This window comes from Vipera ursinii (assembly GCF_947247035.1).
Source record: "Vipera ursinii genome assembly, chromosome: Z".
Lineage (NCBI taxonomy): Eukaryota > Metazoa > Chordata > Lepidosauria > Squamata > Viperidae > Vipera > Vipera ursinii.
In genome coordinates, this window is record NC_139517.1 from 105634335 (window position 1) to 105654178 (window position 19844).

Consider the following 19844-nt stretch of genomic DNA (forward strand, 5'->3'; position numbering starts at 1 on the left):
AATGATTTTAGTTGATGGGTTTAAGCCAGGTAGATGACTTTTGGATTCAGGTTCAAAGTAATCTTTGAATAAGCAGCGAATCTGGAAAATTGATCATGTGGTCCCTTTTATAGCAGACAGATCTATGTTTGAAGTGCCCTGAAAAAATGGTTCTCTACTGTATTTGGATTGGTCTTACTCAAGCAAATTTTAAAATTAAGAGGAAAGAAATGGTTTTAAAATTGTTCCTGTACATATAAATTAGCATGTATGCATTGATTTGATGATGCCCAGCTGGTCACTCTATTGTCAGTGATAGCTATCAAAAATATAAATAAAACGCAACAGCATAATATTTGTCGATCCTATGTTAACTGTTCTGGATATCTGGAATGCTGCTCTGTGTTTTTTTAAATGTCTGGTGTTAATAATGCCAACATCTGAGAGTTTGCTCAGCTGATTTTGTCCCACAAGAAAAAAGTTAGAAACTCATCACTTGAGCTTTTGAATGAGTATCTGTTTGCATAAGCTCCACCCACTAGAGCAAAGGTCAGGGTCTAGCATACTCATAAATCCTCTTGCTGATGAGAGATAAAATAACTAAAGGAGGCCTGCTCAGAACAGCAGCTGCAAAGGGGAAAAGTATAGCTGCAAGAATGGGGGAGCATGCTGACACTGCAGGAAATTCCAAAGAATATAAATATTTATCACTAGTGAGATAAAAATTCTGGCCTCATTGAATATATATATCAAAAAGAGAGCCAAAATTTGTCCTGTACTAGAGAGCCAATGTGATCTTCCTTAGGTGTACATCAGGAATCCCTTAATTCATGTTTCCTTACAATACTAATATGTTATTAGCAAAATATATAGTATTGACAAAATATATCTTAAGAAAGTAGAAATATCTTTAATTTATTTCTCTCTTAAATTGTTTGAGTTTCCAAATGGATTCTATATGCTTATTGCAGTTTTAATCATGACTTTGAAACTTTTATATGCATTGATTTAGATTAGATTGGTAAGGTAATTCAGATCTTCTACCAGTTTTTCTGGGCCTCTGTAACTATAGGGCACCCAATAAAAATGAGATCCATACCCTCACTTGAAAATTCTCTTCAAATCATGTCTATGTTTCACAATAATAATACTGAGGATACATCCATGGAGAAAAAGTGGGTGGGGGAATTAAAAATGCTGACAGGATTAAAACAGCACTTCTCAAAAAGGCAATGCAACTCCTTGAAGGGCAATTCTGAAGTTCAACAGGAAAGTTAGGGGTTATTAGGGTGCTATAGAAAAATATATTAAACACAATAAAAGTTGCAAAGTTGTGATTAAAATTGCAGTAAACATATAGAAATCCACTTGGAAACTCAAATAATTTAAGAAAGAAATAAGTTAAAGGTTTTTACTCAAGGTTATGTGAGTAATCTTTTCCAGAATTTACAATCTCTTCATTTGCAACTGTATAAATCTGAACTTATAAGGAATTTGATTATGATTATAGTGATTGTAAAGATTATAAGACATTACTAAAATGATGAGAGATGACCATAAAGTGAGAAGATTTGGATAAAATGAACAGGAGGGAATTTTAACAAAGAGAAATGTAAAATTCTGCACCTGGATTGAAAAAACTGAAAGGCCTAGGTATGGGATTGGGAAGATATGGTTTGACAAGAAGACATGTCAAATCTGTAGAACACGAGTTAAACATGACTCAGTTGCTAAAAAAATGCGAATGCTACTTTGGGGCACATTAACAGAAGCTGAGTCCAAATCATGGAAAGCAATTGCCCCACTTATTATGCCCTGGTCAGATCCTTTTGGTGTTGTTCTGTACGTCCAGTTTTGGGCATCACCATTCAAAATGGACAATAGCACAAGAGGTTCAGAGGAGGGCTATCAAGATGATGAGCTTATGGTAAAAATAGATGTTGCTCTGGCTCCCCACATTTTGGAAAAGAAAGGTTTTTCCAAAACAAACTTTGATGGGACAATATAAAGCCACACATAAAAGACAGATTGAAAGAAATACAAAGGGACAAGATATAAAAAACTTCATGGTCTCTGCTCCAGTATTGTGAGATCTAGAATGCTTTAATTTAGGAAACACCTCAGATAACTGTTTAGGACATTTGAATTATTTATTTAACATGAGAATTTTCTTCATAAATATATATCAAGAACTCTTCCTGATTAGGCTAATAGTCTGTTTCAGGGGTGAGAAAACAAGTATGTTTTAGAAAATTTGGCCTCAAAATTATTAGCAAAATACAGCATGGCGATTGGGAAGATATTAGAATGCTAATCCTAAATGTTTGATAAGCAATACTTCTTTTCCCATAGCTAGTCCAGCATTTTGTTCACATAGGATCCAAACTCACAGGCTGCATATGAAGACAAGAGTATTATTGTTTTTTTTAACTGCCCCTTAGGAACTGATAATTAAACTACCCAATGAGCCTCAAATATTTCAAAAGTTTTTGTCTACAATAGCCACATCCTCCAAAAAATTACTTACTTATTTCTAAACTATCTAAATTTGTGGATCTCCTCTGAGAAGGGACTAAATTCTTAGTTGAATATATGCTAAAGAAAGAAACATCTTATAAATCCCAATTCTTCCTATAACTGGTAACTTTAAATTCTATTATTGTGAAAGAGAGAAAAACATCTCTCTATCTACTTTTTCTATGATGTATATAGATTTATATAGTTTTATCTTGTTTTCCCTCTGTTTTCTTGTTCTTCTCCTTTCTAAGTCCCAAATTCATTGCCTGCCATTATAGGAGGGATTATTAATCAATTTTGTGACTAATTCAAACTTTTTCTGTATCATATTTTTCAGAGGAAAAATTACCGCTATGCTCTTTCCATCAGTGTGTCATTTGAAGTAAAGAAGATGCCATACAAAGTTCAGCCAGCAAAACTTCCTGAAGGAAGCATAGCTGTGAGTAGCACTGAAAATAAATATAGAACATTAATGTCCGTTGTTTGGATAATTTTGATTACTGTGACAGAATATATTTATAGGCAGGAGTTCCAAGATAAGAGTTTCCTGTGTTTTCTAATGCAGGTCCATTCTTTGAATGTTTTTTTAAAAGATAGTCATCTGAGTTTTCAATTAATCCTCATGTTGGTTGTGTTTCCATTTTAATGGTTCTTAGTTGTTTATAATGGGAGAAAATTCAAATCCCAGTATACCAGGGATAGATATGCTTATATTCTTGAAAGGGCAACAGTCACAGGGAATGAGGTAGCAATGCTACATCATGAGCGTGATACAGTACATTTGTTTGCATAATTCACATTTCTAAAATCACCCCATTTCTCAGCAACATAGGGGGGTTGGGGTGAGGAAAATATAATTGAGTATTGATGATAGCTGACACAATGGTATCTGGTGACCTCACCCAGAAGACTCATGTAGATGTAGATGTTAAATAGGAGGGGTATGGTGCCAAGCCCTAAGGCATTTTACATGCAAGATACTTTGGACTCTATCTCTTCCCGTTTACGTTGATTGGATTCACATGTAGAAAGAGAAGGGAAGATTACAAAGTTTTTTTTAAACAAGAATAATCTTATCCCTACACTCCCATAGTCTGTTATTAATCATATGAGAGATCAGAGAAAACAAGGACAGTGGCATCACACCAATACTTGTAACTCCAGATATAGAGAAGTGTAATTAATGTCATCTCCATAGTGTATCCACCATGAAGCCTATCTGAAAAGGTTCCAGATAATTTGCTTTATCCAAGGCCCTTGTAGCTAGAGCCTTGCAGAAATAGGAGATCAGAGCCTAGACAAAAGTTGTTGTTGGGTCTAGTGATTTTTTTTTAGAAGGAGATGCAGCCTCACTACTTTCAAAGCAGGTGAACCACATCTTTCTTCCTTCAGGAAGTCACATGGACCCTGTCACATGCCACCTCCTGGGAGATATTCCATCAGTCAAAAAGGATTTGTATGTAATATGTAGTGGGGACAGATTATTAGACTCCAGGTCCACTTCCTCAGGAATTACAAGATCAAACACTTCCCACAAAACTGAACAAGACTGTCATTAAATTCCATTGACTGGATCTGTCCATTCCAAATCTAACTCTAAACAGATCCAAACAATATTATTTGTTAACCTCTATCAATATTCTTCACAGCAGCCTTGCAAATGTTGTTAAAGTCCATTTCTTCATAGTAAGCAACAGGTCACCTTAAAAAGGGCTGATAGTATTTTGTCAGTTTTATTGCCATAATTCATAATAAGAACTAGTGAGATATAATTGTATTTATTTTATTTATTTATTTACTTATTTGTCTTCTGCCTTTATTATTTTTATAAATGGCTCAAGGTGGCAAACATATCCAGCACACCTTCCTCCTCTTATTTTCTCCTAAACAAAAACACTGTGAGGAGGGTAGAGAAAGAGTGACTGGCCCAAAGTAACCCAGCTGGCCTTCATGTCTAAGGTGGGATTTGAATTCATGGTCTCCTGTTTCCATGGTTCATAATGGTTAAGTCATCAGGCTAGAAACAAGAAGACCTTGAGTTATACTGCTGTCTTAGATACAAAGTGACTTTGGGCTAGTCATTTTCTCTCAGCCTTAAGAATGAGGCAGTGGCAAACCATTTCTGCAAAAATCTTGCAAAGAAAACTGCAGGGATTTGTTTAGGCAGTCTCTAGAAATTGGACATGAAAAATGGGAGGAAAAATCCATAATGTATGTTAGGTATACACCTGTCCGGCCACATAATTGGCCCAACCGCGCGACGGGAATCCCTGGACACTGGGTTGGGTGGCCAGGGCTAGCGCGGGAGATCTGAGCCTGCGGGTTGGCCAGCGCCAGGTACGCCTGGCATATATATACAGGCGACGGGGCAGGTAAGGCCAGTTCGGCCACGTGTACCTCAATAAACAATTAACCGCAGTCCGCCTCCGCGTGATCACTCGCCGACCGGACCAGACACAACAATGTAGCATTTTACACAAGTTTGGTTGAATTACTTATTTGCCTTTTTTCAGTAATATAGTTCTTTCTGCATCTCTTCTACCTGGACCATGGTAAAAATTATTAACATTCAATTCCCATTGGGTGACGTCTTAAAAAACATTGATTGAGCTGGCTTTGTATAAGTTCTTTCTTATTCCCCCTTCTCTGTTGGAGGTGAAATTTAATATTGTTTTGTCCCTAAAGCCTATTTGACAGCTTAAAATTTGAGTTAGCAGTTCTGTGGTTGGAGGCAGAAGATCTATGACTGTTGTTGCCTTTTATCTCAAGAACTGCCAGTTCTGAATAGTAAAAATATTCCAAAAAGACAGATTGGAACTTGCAGCCCATGGTTACTGTGGTATTAATATCTTCTTTATTAAAAGTGATCTGTTTATTCTGCTTTTGTTGTGACAATAACTATGGGAAAAGATTTTTAAAAAATGAGTGTCTATCTAAGATAGATCCTACCTTAACTTGTTTATGGTCTTGAGCTAGCTGGCATGTCTCCCTGCTTTGAGGTTTTGTGCTTCCCAAATAGCTTGGCATGTATTTGGGGTGGATACAAAGTGGAAACCAGTTTGTTCATCCCCAATATCCAGTGTTCAGAAGGATACCTCTATATATTATAGTTCCACCTATTTATTCAAAAGGAGAGACTACTATAAACAGAACTTGAACAAAATAGATAGTACCTTTTGGTAACTGATATTAATTTATAAATGTGCATCATGACATTTAGAGAGATCCGTAAGTTGAGCCTACTTTCCAATCTGCATATTAACTCAGGAACTGAGTATATGTTTGATTTATATAAAATGCTGATTGAACAAAAACCTGGAATACTCTCACTGAAACATTGGAGTAAATATAAGGATTATTTCAGAGAGGCATCATGTCTAATTGAATAGGAGGATGGCACATATCAAACTACAAAAATATAGATATATGTAAACTCAGATATATGTATTCTATGTATTTAGGCTATTCATTTTATTGATTTTCTTTGAAAGTTTAAAAAATAAGTAGGCCTTTATTATGTGCTACTAAGAACTGTACCCATTTCTTAGTAGCAAGAGAGATATCATCGTAGGAAAAATATTGTAAGATAAGAAGGATTCAGCCTTTTTTTTACTCTAGTTCATGGGTGGGTTTTGATACTATTTAAAGAAGGACAATTACTTTTAGGCTAGTAAGCTGAATGTTTTGATCCTTCCTATTCCCTTCCTTGAACAAAGAGTTCAAAAATACTCATATTGCGTAGTGGGTTCTGGAATGCAGGAAAGACGCCAGGCCGACGTGTACAGCATAGCGGCTCTTTATTGGTGGTAGAAACTGTACTGGGAAAATAGGGGTTACCTGTACCTTTATATACTTGGCCAGGTACGCTCTCAGCCAATCAGTTTAATCCTTGGTTTCACGCCGAAACTAACCGGCCACAGCAGTTTCGGTACAGCACCACCTGGTGGTATCTGCTTACTGTATCTCTTAAACCCCCATACATAACAACTCAGGTGAAAAATAATTTCTGGTGCTTACGTATCTGTGTGCTTCGCCTGTATTCTATAACAAAACCACATGTTCTTTAAAATGGCTGATAAGTATTGTTTCCATCTGCACTGGTGTGCTGTTGTGCAGGTGTTAGCCAGCTGTCCACAAGAAATTTCTGAAAATATGCAGAATGATCAGGTATGTGCTTTTAAGGACTACTTGAGAATGAGGAATATTTTTCCAAACAGATATTTTATTGCCAGATGCCCAAAACAGACTATAAACTTTTGAAAAATGATAGTGCTTTTATGTCTTTACAGAACTGACTATGTTTTATGGAGATTTGCCAATTCTACAAGTTGATGTGTTGTAGGAAGAAATTCTTTTCAAGTCTCTACTGTCTATGTTTTTTATACTGTCCTCCAGAAATCAGTCAATAGAATATTAATTGTAGTTCCAGGAAACAAATTTGAAACATCAGGTTTCTTTACATGGGTCAAACTAAGGGTTGAAAATGTTTAGAAATACAGATAAGCAGTTTTCAACGTTATTATAATTCACAACAGTCCTAGTACAGATTTTATTTTATTTTTCCTACTTATAAAAGGCTTGTACAACAAAATTTAGAGATTGTTCCTAAATAATTACCTTCTGGAGATATGTAAGCAATATTTATGAATGTGTCCACCAAAAATTAGTCAGGCACTATTTTTCTGTCAAACAGTCAAATCTACTCTTAGCAAAAACTTCATTGTTGCTCTTTATATTATCATTTGATTGTGAGTGGAATTAACAACTAAGCATTCTTGATCTTGTTAGGAGTTATTTGTAATGTATAGAAATAATAGATCAGTAGCCATGTGAATAAAATAGTCTTGAAATTTGCAGGGAGACTGGGTGAGGGGAAAGTAACAAAATGTGCACTGTCATATTGTGATGTAAATTTTACCTACTATTATTCTATCTGTGCATGTGATATCACAAGTATATAGAAAAGAACAAATGCATTTCCCCATCATTGTAACTGTGAACATTTATAATAGGAACTGATGTGTCTCACTTAGAAAATCCTCTTTTGCTTATTAATTAAAAATGTGTTTTCCAATCTTCCTTCAACTCAAATTTTCCCAACTTCCAGTTTTGTGGATGGTATAATTTTCAGAATTGCAATTGATTGTAGGCAGCGAGCATAATCTCAACATAATATGGGAGTAATCATATTAAATTTACAGTACTTTCAAAGAAGGAGAAAAATATTATTTCACGTGTTTAATTTTCTTATAACTTACTTTCTACGTTTACCTTGCATATATGAGCCTTGGTGGAGCAGTGGGCTAATGCCTCCTTAAGTAACACCAGCTGCCTGCAATTAGTGCAGGTTCGCATCCCACCAGGCTCAAGGTTGACTCAGCCTTCCATCCTTCCAAGGTAGGTAAAATGAGGACCCAGATTGTTGGGGGCAATTAAGCTGACTTCGTAATAATGCCGCTTGGGGTGTGTGTGAAAGCCCTAACAAGCACGCATATACATAGAATGAAGGCTACTGCTAAGCTTGTAAGCCACCCTGAGTCTTCGGAGAAGGGCGGGATATAAATGTAATAAAAATAAAAATAAATAAATAAAATATATGAATGCAAATAAGCAAGAACAAAGGAGCCAGTATCCAAGATTCCTTTTCTAACAAATGGGTAGCAGATGCTTTCCAGGAGGCCCATAAAAAAAATAGCAATAGCTTACCCTTATTGTTAGTGCCCAGTACTAGTAATCAGAGGCTATTCTATCTGGGTGCAGTCTGTCCAGTTTTGTTATTAGTCTCTCTCCCCGGCGCAGCTCTGCGGGGCTCTTGCATAACAAGAAGTCAGCCAGCCTGTGGTGCTAGTCCCCTGTAGTAATGCATTTGAGGGACTCTTTGGTTGTGCGAACCATCCGTTCTGCTTGCCCATTTGACGACGAGTGAAAGGGAGCTGATGTGGCGTGCCTAATAAGATTGGCCTGGAGGAAGGCCTGGAATTCTGACGCGGTGAACTGGGCTCCGTTGTCAGAGACTAAGACGTCCGGAAGCCCATGCGTTGCAAACAGTGACCGCAACACCTGGATGGTCCTTGCAGTAGTCATATTGGAAATTGGAACCACCTCCAACTATTTAGAGTGACTATTGACCACTATTAAAAACAATTGTCCCTGAAAGGGCCTGGCAAAATCTACGTGGATCCTTGACCACGGTGTATGCGTTTCCTCCCATCGGTGGACAGGGGCCTGTGGCATCTCTGGTCTGGACTGTTGACACATGTAACACCCATGTACTTGGGCCTCGATAGCTTTATTTAGCCCTGGCCACCAGAGGTAGCTCCTCGCCAGTGCCTTCATCTGGACGATGCCTGGATGGCCTCCGTGCAGAGACTGGACAGCTCTGGACCTGAGAGAACTGGGGACTACGACCCTGCTGCCCTAAAGGATGCACCCCTTGTGAGCCAAAAGCTCATTTTTTCAACTGAAAAAACTCTGGAACTCGGGGCCCTCGCTATTTTCCAACCACCCTGTGTGAATCCAAGCCACCACACGACTTAGAATTTTGTCGGCTGCCATTTCTGCAGCGACACCTCCCGCATGTAGGGGAAACTCTGGCAAGTCTTGAATTGGTAAAATGCATGCAGATGGAGCTGGATCGGGCTGCACATGTGGCAATGGCAATCGGCTAAGGCCATCTGCGTGGCCCATCTCTTTGCTGGGTTTGTGAACCAGCCTGTAGTCATAGGCCGAAAGGTGACAGAATTTGAGGTGTCTGCTTATCCATGGAACTTCTTAACCCCGGCCACAATGGCCAAGGCCTCTTTGTTGATTTGCATGTAGTTGCACTCCGCTGAGGACAAGGTCCTCGGGTAATAAGCGATGGGTGACTGTCTACCATCCACCAACTCGCCAGGTTGTTGTTCGTGTTGTTCGAAGGTATGCCTCCACGTTATCACTGAAAGCTTTGGTTCGAAATGGTCTTGCAGCTTCTTCTTTATGTCTGCATATGTGATGGTTTCCAATGGTGCCGGGGCGACAAAGTTCTCTGCGATATCGAAGTTGGCTGGGCCACACATGCAGAGGATGGTCGCGGCCTTCAGCCCATCTTTGCTGACTTGATTTGCACGCAGGTAAATATAGGATGACCATCTCTCTGGGTGCATCACGTCAAATTCTTCGAGCTTTCTGACCTTCGCCATGGTGCATAGTCTTCATGGCTCATGTCTCACATTGCCTCTTGCTGCTGGCTTCTGCATAGGCCCTGGGACTGATCCTCAGGGTGGGATGGTCTCCAGCATGGCTTGCTAGGCAGACCGAGGAGGGAGAACACTGTTCCCTACCAGGGTCTGTGCTGGTCTCACCCCCTAGTGACTTCAGGCTCTTACAATGAAGCAGCACATCCCACCTTCATCACCAGTGTTGTGTAGCCAGTTCTTTGCAGGCATTGAGTGAGACGGAAGGTTCAAAACAGTAATAAGGCTTTATTGAAAGTCAGAACATAACAGAAGCAACAAGGGAGCTGCTGTGCAGCTATTTATACGGTTGGGCAATAGGCGGTGACCAATAGGTTTGAAGCATAGGTTTCCCGCCCAAAGATCTACTTAGCTGGCTGGAGACAACCAGTCTGGGCCGGCTAGCAACCATTACAAAATACACATGAACTAGCACTTAGCACTAGGTAAAGAAAAGGTAAAGGTTCCCCCGCACATGCGTGCTAGTCGTTTCCGACTCTAGGGGCCGGTGCTCATCTCCGTTTCAAAGCCGAAGAGCCAGCACTTGTCTGAGGACATCTCTGTGGTCATGTAGCCGGCATGACTAGATGCCAAAGGCGCACGGAATGCTGTTACCTTCCCACTGTAGTGGTCCCTATTTTTCTACTTGCATTTTTACGTGCTTTCAAACTGCTAGGTTGGCAGAAGCTGGGACGAGGAACAGGCGCTCACTCTGTTATGCGGCACTCGGGATTTGACCCGCCAAACTGCTGACCTTCCGATCGACAAGCTCAGCGTCCTAACCCACTGAGCCACCGCGTCACTTATCACTAAATGCAAGAAATTAGCAAGCAGTGCAACAAGAGCAAACACTTACAACGTATACAAAAGGCCAATACATTACATCAACAGTCCTTTTTTAGCAATTTTGACTTACAAAAATTATTAATTTTGAGCAATATTATTTTTCTTGGAAAACAAAGGTCATGGTTTGACATTCAGTCTCCATTGATTTAAAACAGAGACATATGCACACCGAAACAGCTTTCTATAGATTAGGCTTGTATCACATGAATATTTAGTTGAAAAAATGAAGGAGGTTTAAATATACAACATTTACAACCAAGGATACACTGGAGAGGTTTCACAGGAGCCCCTTATTTTTTAAAAAATTGATCTTTTAATCTTGAAATCAAAGTGAAAGAGTGTGAAAAGCAGTGCCAAGGAGGAATCACTGGGAGAAAAAAAGCATATAGTGTAAGATCTTTAGAAAAGTTTCCACAACTGTATTACCAGCTCTGTAAGATAAAAGGATGACCACAAAATATTTGTTGAGCCTTTCAACCCTTGATTTCTGATATTTTAATGCAATAAAATAAATATTTTTAGAAAAATATAAAACTTAATTATTACTGTCTCTTTTTCTATAAAATAGCATTAAACCTTAAATCCACATGGAAAAATGCAAAAATTATCCAAGTTGCAGAACGTCTGTATAAGTTGTAAATAATAGCTTAATATCTAGTATATTTTATTACCAAGTAAGTAGGTAAGACCTATCCCCAAAATAACCCTAATTTTGGGGCGAGGCTCATGCCTAAAAATCAAGCTAGTGTTCTGAACCAGCCCTCTTCTCGCACCCCTAATCAAAAGAAGAGTCTGGAAAGCGTCCAAGACCAAAAGGCTTCTGCCAAGTTTTAATTACACTGTTACAAGAATACAAGAGCTTGACTTCTCAAACGGAAAAGTTGCTTTCAGCAACCAGCCCCTCCCCAAACACTTCTTTTATAGAGAGCTCAGGGCGTGGTCTCCCTGTGCCTCCTCCCGAGGAGTCCCATAGCCTTTCTTTGTTTGTCCCTGCTCGTCTGCCTCCTGCGTCGGGCGTCCTTGAACAGGGCCAGCTGTGGGTCATCATCCTCCGCACTCTCGGGCTCACACAGCTGAGAAGAGGTTCCCGGCTGAGGACTCTGCAAAGTCTCCAAATCATCATCAGCCGGTTCGTTTCCCTCCTCCCCCACATCTGAGTCCTCCGATACATCGGACCCGGCTGTCGGACCCACAGGCTGGCCCTGAGTCACAACAGCTAGGGTGGGGGTGGGGGGAATGGAGCTATCCCACTTACCAAGCGTCCCATGAATTTAAACCTGCCTCTTCTCTTCTGCAATATCCCATGGGGTGCATTTCTCAGTCAGAGGCCTTTCTGTAAGGCTTCTGCAGCCGAGAACTGAGCTATGGATTGAATCCATAGCTCAGTTCTCGACTGCATAGGCCTTACAGAAAGGCCTCTGACTGCGAAATGCAGGCCGGAACTCCATTCTCAGCTGCAGAATGAAGCTGCTCCTTTGGCTGCAGAAGAAGTGGACCAGGCTATTGGTGCCACTGCAGCAAGGTGAGTAGAAAAAACACCCCCTGAAAATAAGACCTGGTGCCTCTTTTGGAGTAAAAAAAATAAAATAAGACCGGGTCTTATTTTCGGGGAAATACAGTACTATATTTATAACTGTGAACAACATAGAGAAATACAGGTAGTTCTCAGATTATGAGTGTAATGGAGCCTGTCCATTTCACTCATAACTCAAAAACTCATAGAGTGAATCTTGTATCTCGAACAAGATTACTCCCTTGCTCGTTAAAATGCATGTGGCTTGGTAAGTAAATATGAGGTATCTCAGGGTGGGGAAGGCCATGGAGGGCCTAGTGATAGAACAGTTCCCAAAGCCTCCCCAACCCACTAAGATACCGCATGCTTCCCCCTCCCTTCCTGCTGCGTCGGACTCACCTGGAAAAGATTAATCTCCTCTCTGCTGCAGTTCCTGCAGCTGCCTGGATCTGAGGCTGGGGAATACTTCTGCACACACACACACCTGCAGCCCAATCCAGGTTCTGGAGGCCTTTTCTAGGCTTCTGCCGCCCGGATTTGAGGCCAGGGAATGCTTTCGTACCCCCTGCGACCCGATCCGGGCTCTGGAGGCCTTTTCCAGGCTGCTGCCACCTGGATTTGAGGCCAGGGAATACTTTCGAGGCACGGAACCATTCCCCAGCCTTAAATCTGTGCAGTAGCAGCCTGGAAAATGCCTCTGGAGTGTGGATTGGACCATGGGGGGCACAGAAGCATTCCCTGGTCTTATATATTAGCGGCAGCAGCCTGGAAAAGGTCTCCGGAGCATGGATCAGGCTATGGAGAGCATGTAATTGTGTCTGGGCAGCAGCAGCCTGAGAAAGGCCTCCAGAGCCCGGATTGGGCTGCGAGGGGGTGCAAAAATGTTCCCTGGCCTCAGATCCAGGCTGCAGCAGTCTGGAACTCACCTCCAGAGCCCGGATCAGGCTATGGGGAGCACGGAAGCATGTCCCAGTCTCAGGTCCGGGTGGCAGCAGCCTGAAAAAGACCTCCAGAGCCTGAATTCGGCTAGGACCCTGCCTCAAATCCAGGCAGCAGCAGCCTGGAAAAGGCCTCCAGAACCCAGTTTGGGCTGCGAGGGGGTGCAGCATTCCCCAGCCTCAGATCTGGGCTACAGCAGCCTGGAAAACACCTCCAGAGCCCCAATCCAGCCTCCAGAGGCATGTGGAAACGTCCTCCAGCTTTGGTTCCATTCTCTGTTGCAGACATCAGAGGCCTAAAGAAACATGAGATCAAGTGATACCAGTACTGTGTGATCTTGCCCCAGTGATCTCATGTAACCTTGCGTTACTTTAGGCCTCTATTCTCTGCAAATGCACCAAAGGCCTGGAGCAGCCAAGAAAGCGAAGAATCTCGATCTTTGCAGGGTGAGCATTGAAGGCCTGGTGCCTAGGGAGACCTGGGGTCGGGGTGGGAAGGGAGGGAAGAACCAGGGTGAATGTTGCAGAGCCACTGCGATCACTCGTAAGGGCAAACAACTGCCATGGTGCTGCAATATTCGTAATTTCAGGACTTGCTTATAAGCACTAGGGGGCTCTCAACACATAACTTTGAATGAGCGTTAAGTGAACACTCGTATAATGTAGGATATTGGTATAACAACATCTTACTAAAGTATGAATAAAAAATTGTTTCTCTGGGTTTTAATTTCTTTTAATTTCCCTATATAATTTGTGGTTCAATATGCTTTAAAATGTGATTACCAACATTAAACCTCCCCTCTCCCCCAGCTTAATTAACTACCTGGTTCCCCTGCCAGGTAAAATAAACAAGTTTTAAATGTTTTCTGAAAACAGCATTGGGACTAACATAATTTTGGGCAGGGCTTTTTTTCTCATAGAATGCTCAGAACGGCATTCCGGCACCTTTTTTTAAAAATAAATAAAAGATAGATAGATAGATAGATAGATAGATAGATAGATAGATAGATAGATAGATAGATAGATAGATAGATAGATAGATAGAGGAAACTGTTCCAGAGAACCAAATTCTCCTCAGCAGCACACCAAGGAGGCAGCCATATTGCTGAGGCCTAGGATACATCGCAGCCTTCAGATGGCTCCAATCGAAGGAAATGCATTCCATATGGGCTAATTCAAAAGTGGGAGGGTTGGAAGGGCTGAATGTGAACAGGTTGCCTAGCAACCTGCTTGAACAGTCTCTGTAACTTTCAGCTCTCGGTGCAGGACGCCTTGCCTTTTTTCTCTCCTTGAGTGGTCAAGTAGTGATCGTGGTCATCCAGAAACTTCTGGTGTTTGAAACCTACTCCCTATTTTTTTAAAAAAGAAAAAGAAAAAAGAGGGAAAGTTCCTTATATGAGAAAAAAAATAGTTCAATACTGTATCCACATCTGGCATGGTATGTTTTGGATTCTAGTATTATGAGGAATTGAATTAAATTGTCCTTATTCGTGTGATCCATCCTTTTCATTTTACAGTTCAAATACATTGTATAACAGAGACCAGTAACAATCATAAAGTTTTACCATTTCTGTAAAAGAGATTCTTAAATGAAAACAATGCTATGTTTTGTTTTGACTTGTTTGTTGTCGTTCTTTCTATGTTGAGTTACTAACAATGGAATAAATTTTTTTATTAAGCATCAGATATGAGAGTTATTATCAGTTTGGAATATATCTGTTCTCTTGCTCTACTTCAGTAACAAAGGATTTCAACCAATAAAGAACATTTCTCCACACTTTGATAGCATAAATTGTTTAACTAAAAAGGATAGAAAGAAAGGCAAAAAGACCCACTAACAGTACAAGACAAACTGTGACATGAACTTCAGCTAAAAAGAATAAAAGCAGAAACAGTGTGCCCAAACTGATGAAGAAACAATTGTCTTGGAAGAGCCATTGAAGAAAGACAGTCCCCCCAATACGTTTTGCAATGCATACGAAGAGCATCTTTTTACTTGTTCCTTTCGAACTATTGTTAGCAAAATTGAATGGGTATATGTCCTGAATATACATATCAAGGCTCAAATCGTTTTGTATTAAAATTATGCCAGTTTGACAGGTTGATATTATAAGATAAGAAAATTAATTATGTACACTAAAGTATGTTTTCTTCAAATATATATATATATATATATATATATATATATATATATATATATATATATATATATATATATATATATATATATATATATATATATATTTGAATGTATATTTGAACACGGCCTTTAATTTTCTATATAACTAGGAGTTTAATATCTTGCTATGAAAACACCCCCCTCCCCACCCGTATCACTGAAATCTGTTCGGCACTTCACCCTTCTGAAATCTTAGTGGAGCCACATAGATACAAACTAGAAGTTTTATGTGCTGTAAATTCATGTCATAAGTCTAAGAACCAGGGCTTTTTTTCTCACAGAACGCTCGGAATGGTGTTCCGGCACCTTTTTTTGCACACACACACACACACACAAGCTTTTGCACAAGCTGTGCTACTCCCTCTATTGGCTTTCAAATAGGAATTGCTGCTGAGCACGCCAAAAGTCCTGGCTGGCAAATGATGCACAGGCAAGTTGTCTGCAGCAAAGGTGGTTACCATCTCAACTAGGTAAGTAAGAGTCTTCCAGGGCTGAGGTCACAGCAGACAAGCGGGTCCTGGAATATCTCTTCGGATCGCAGCTTGTTTTCCCGATACTGTGCGGCTTTACATAGCCATCGCCAGCTGGGGATCAGCAGGCGAAGAAGAGAGGACGCTCGGCAATTGCAGGGAACTTGCAAAATCCCTGCTTAGCAGTGAGAAATCCTCCCGTGGTGCCGGTATTGAGAGAAGGCGCCTGAAGAATGGCTGCCCTCGGGCTGTGACTCAGCAATTTAGAAGGAAGCTACTGACGTTCCAGGCAAAGTTAAGAGTGAATATCAAAAGAGAATGAGAAATCCCCCCCTTCGTTTGTTGATCGTTTGAGAGGTGAGCAGCGTGAAGTATTATCCAGCCTTAATTGACTAAAGCGGCAGACAACAATACAGGCTTTTAACAATAGCCGCCTTAGAGAGACTCACAGGCTGATTTGAGGATTCCAGTTACTTCTTTGGTGTTCTTCTTCGATGGACAGACTCTTTCTTTAAACTTTGATAAGTGTTTTTTTTCCCCTTTTGAAATATCTGGGATCTGGATGGTGACTTGTTAATTCGTTAATGCATAACAGCCTGGAGACCCCCTTTTCTATTTGATCTGGCATCGGGGTTTTTTTTTTCTTCTTTCTGCTTCTTTCTTGGAGATTTAACATCTGTCAGCAGAGAAGAGAAGAGGAACTGAACTGAACTGAATTGGACTGCCACGCTCCCTTGAAGAATAAGGAATTTAAATATACTGAACTGGGTTATACTCCCCTTTTTTTGAATATTGGCTTATTCATATTATTACTTATTTCCCTTCTTTTTTGCCATTGATAGGGCCTATTTACTATATTCTCTCTATATTTTTCTTTTTATGCCTTATATAATAACATATTTAACTCTTACTTTAATAAACTTAGAGAAGAAATTGGGTGATTAGGATAATATTGAGAATACGAGGTGCTTGGGGAGGAGTCTTGGAGATTGAGTAAGTGTAGGCTATTTTAGAAGAGCACCAAAGAATAATAGAAATGGCGACCATAACAACTTTTGCCAAGAAGAAGACCATAGTGCCTGTGCCCACACAATCCCCGTCAACTACACCCCTGACAGCTCGCAAATTTCCGGATGAAACAGTGACAGGGAATAAAGATGCTTTATCTATACAGGGAGTTCAGGATATGTTTAAGTCACTTCAAGACTTAATGTTGAAAAATCAGGAGACTACAGCTATAGGATTTGAGGAGTTAAAGAGGGAAATGAAGGCTGAGTTGGGTAACCAGATGGAAGGTTTAAAGGGAGAAATAAGGAGTATACATACGAAGCTCCAGGAAATGCAGACAATGGTAGTGAGTCAAGAGGAACGGATCCAGGTGGTAGAAACGAGAATGGATAAGACAGATGTAAAAGTGGAAAGTATGGAACACCGGCTGGTGATGGCTAATAAACGCCTGGAGGATGAAAATTGCCCTTGAATTAGATAAATCTGCCTTCTTCCTACGTTTACAAAACATTGAAGAGGACCGAGAGGAGCAGTTGGAAACTATTGTGACAGAGATATTGGCTGGAGTGCTTGAGGTGAACCCACAAGAGATGTTGAGGGATATAGATGACGTATTTCGGGTTTACACTAGTTATGCACGTCGAAACAAACTTCCGAGAGAGATACATGTCCGACTGAATAAAACATCAGTGCGGGAGCAGGTCCTAAGGAAAGCAAGAGAGAAGACTATATCCTTTAAAGGAAGATCAGTAATTATTCTTAAGCAGCTACCAAGAAGAGTGAGAGACCAGAGGAAAAAATATGATTTCCTAACAAGTCAGTTTAGGAAATTTGACATTCGCTACCGATGGCTGATTCCACAAGGATTGGCTTTTATGTGGCAGGACAAGAGATATCGTATTGATAACTTACAGGATGCCCATGTATTTTTTGAATCTCAGTTCAATCAGGAGAGTGAGGAGGAGTTAGAAGGCAAAAGCCAGGAAGAAGTTCAATTAGATTCCAAGGGGAGAAGTGGAGGATTAAAAGAAAAGAAGAGTATAGATAAGGAAGATGCTGGGGAATTGGGAGGCTCGGGCCCTCAAATGGAGACACGGTTAGCAAAAAAAATAAAGAATACAGCGAAGCAGTGACATTCAGGAAGAGGTTCGCCTCTTTTCTGTTAATATTAACGGTCTTAATGCTCCTACTAAGAGGAAAAAAACTTGGTCCAAACTTTGTAAATTAAAATATGATATAATTTGTATCCAGGAAGTCCATATTACTAAAAGTCAACAGAATGTACTAGCATGTCCAAAATTGGGGGAAGCTTTTGTGTCCCTGGCAGAACAAAAGAAAAGGGGAGTAGTGATTTACGTCCGGCGAAATATTGAGGCCCACTGGGTATATTCAGATACAGAAGGTAGAATAGTGATGGTAGAACTTCGATTGGCTCAGAAGAAGATCTTATTGGTAAATGTGTATGCACCAAATTGTAATCAGTGTGCCTTTTTTCAAGGTTTATATAAAGTAATAGCAGGGTTAGAATACGAGCATATATGCATCGTAGGAGACTTCAACGCAATAGTAGACGTTGATAAAGACTATACCCCGGGGCAATGTTTACTTAAAGGGGTAAAAAGAACATTGCCTAAGGTGTGGGATCAAGTGAGGGAGGAATTAGGTATATGTGATATATGGCGAGATTTTCACAGGGAAGAGAGGCAATATACTTATTTCTCTCCCAGGCATCATACATGGACCCGAATTGATATGATATGGGCATCCCATGAATTGAAAGAGATGGTTAGGGAAATAGAGATTACGACTAATGACTGGGCAGATCACAGCCCGTTAGTTTTGGTTTGGAAAGGAGAAAAGAAGAGGTATAGATGGACAATGAGAGCAGCTCTTTTAAAAGAAGAACAATTCAAAAACTTGTTGAACCAGGAAATGGGATACTTTTTTGAGGAGAACAGAAGGGAAGATACACCAATTCAAATTATATGGGACACTGCGAAAGCAGTGATTCGAGGGATAGCAATTAAGTATTCGGCATATAAGTGGAAGAAAGAGAGGGTTAAGAGATTGGAGTTGATGGGAATGTTGACAGAGGCCGAGGAGGCTCTTCAGAAAGACCCATCCTCAGTAATAGCGAGGGAGAGGAAAGATATTATGCGACACGAGATTTCCCTCCTGGATCAACATGAATTAGCAGAGAAAATTCAAAGGAATAAACAATTTTTTTTTGAACATGCCAACAAGGCTGGAAAATGGTTGTCCTATAGGCTTAGGAAGTGAGCAATCGCGAGAAAAATAGAATGGTTACAGGATGGGATGGGAAATATGGTGGGATCAAATGATCAAAAGAAAAAGGTGATTCAGGAATTTTTTACTACATTGTATAAGAAAGACCCAATTTTAGAAGAAAGGATTGGAAGTTACTTAGAAAGGGTGGATTTACAGAAGGTTCCTGAGAATGTAAAACAAATTTTGAATTCAGAGATCTCAGAAGGGGAAATAAAGGAGGCAATTAGGAAACAATCGAATGGGAAAACCCCGGGAACGGATGGACTCCCGGCGGAATTATATAAAGAGATGTTGGAAATGTTTAGTGGCCACTTAAAAGATTTATTTAATGAGGTTTTGAGTGAAGGGAAAATACCCCAGTCATGGACAGAGGCTTATATATCTTTGATCCCAAAGGAAGATTCAGATCATACCTTGGTTAAAAATTATAGACCCATTTCGTTACTGAATGCAGATTATAAATTTTTTTCCTCAATTCTGGCGGGCAGGCTTAAAGTTTTCTTAAGAGAATTTATACATCCAGATCAGAATAGTTTTCTTCCAAATCGGCAAATAAGAGATAATTTGAGAATAGTAATGAATACGTTGGAATATTATGAGATGCACCCTAGCAAACAGTTGGCAATGATGTTTCTTGATGCTCAGAAAGCATTTGACATGGTTAGTTGGGAATTTTTAATATGTCAGATGATTAAAATGGGATTTGGACCAAATTTTGTAAGAGCTATACAAACAATTTACACTATGCAATCTGCCCGAGTATTATTCAATGGTGAAATGACTGGGAAATTTGATATACAAAAAGGTACGAGACAGGGATGCCCCCTTTCACCTCTACTGTTTATTTTGACTTTAGAACCACTATTGATTATAATTAGGCAAAATAATAATATT

The 19844-nt window shown here is 40.1% G+C and overlaps 1 protein-coding gene across 1 annotated transcript in view; it reads left to right on the top strand.

The window, feature by feature from the left end:
• ITGA8 (integrin subunit alpha 8) overlaps positions 1-19844 on the top strand; it is a 147126-nt gene that overhangs the window by 115126 nt on the left and 12156 nt on the right. Inside the window, exon 28 of the mRNA XM_083376432.1 lies at positions 2834-2935. Within this exon, the coding sequence (XP_083232558.1) occupies positions 2834-2935 (102 nt within the window). The remainder of the gene's footprint in view (positions 1-2833; positions 2936-19844) is intronic.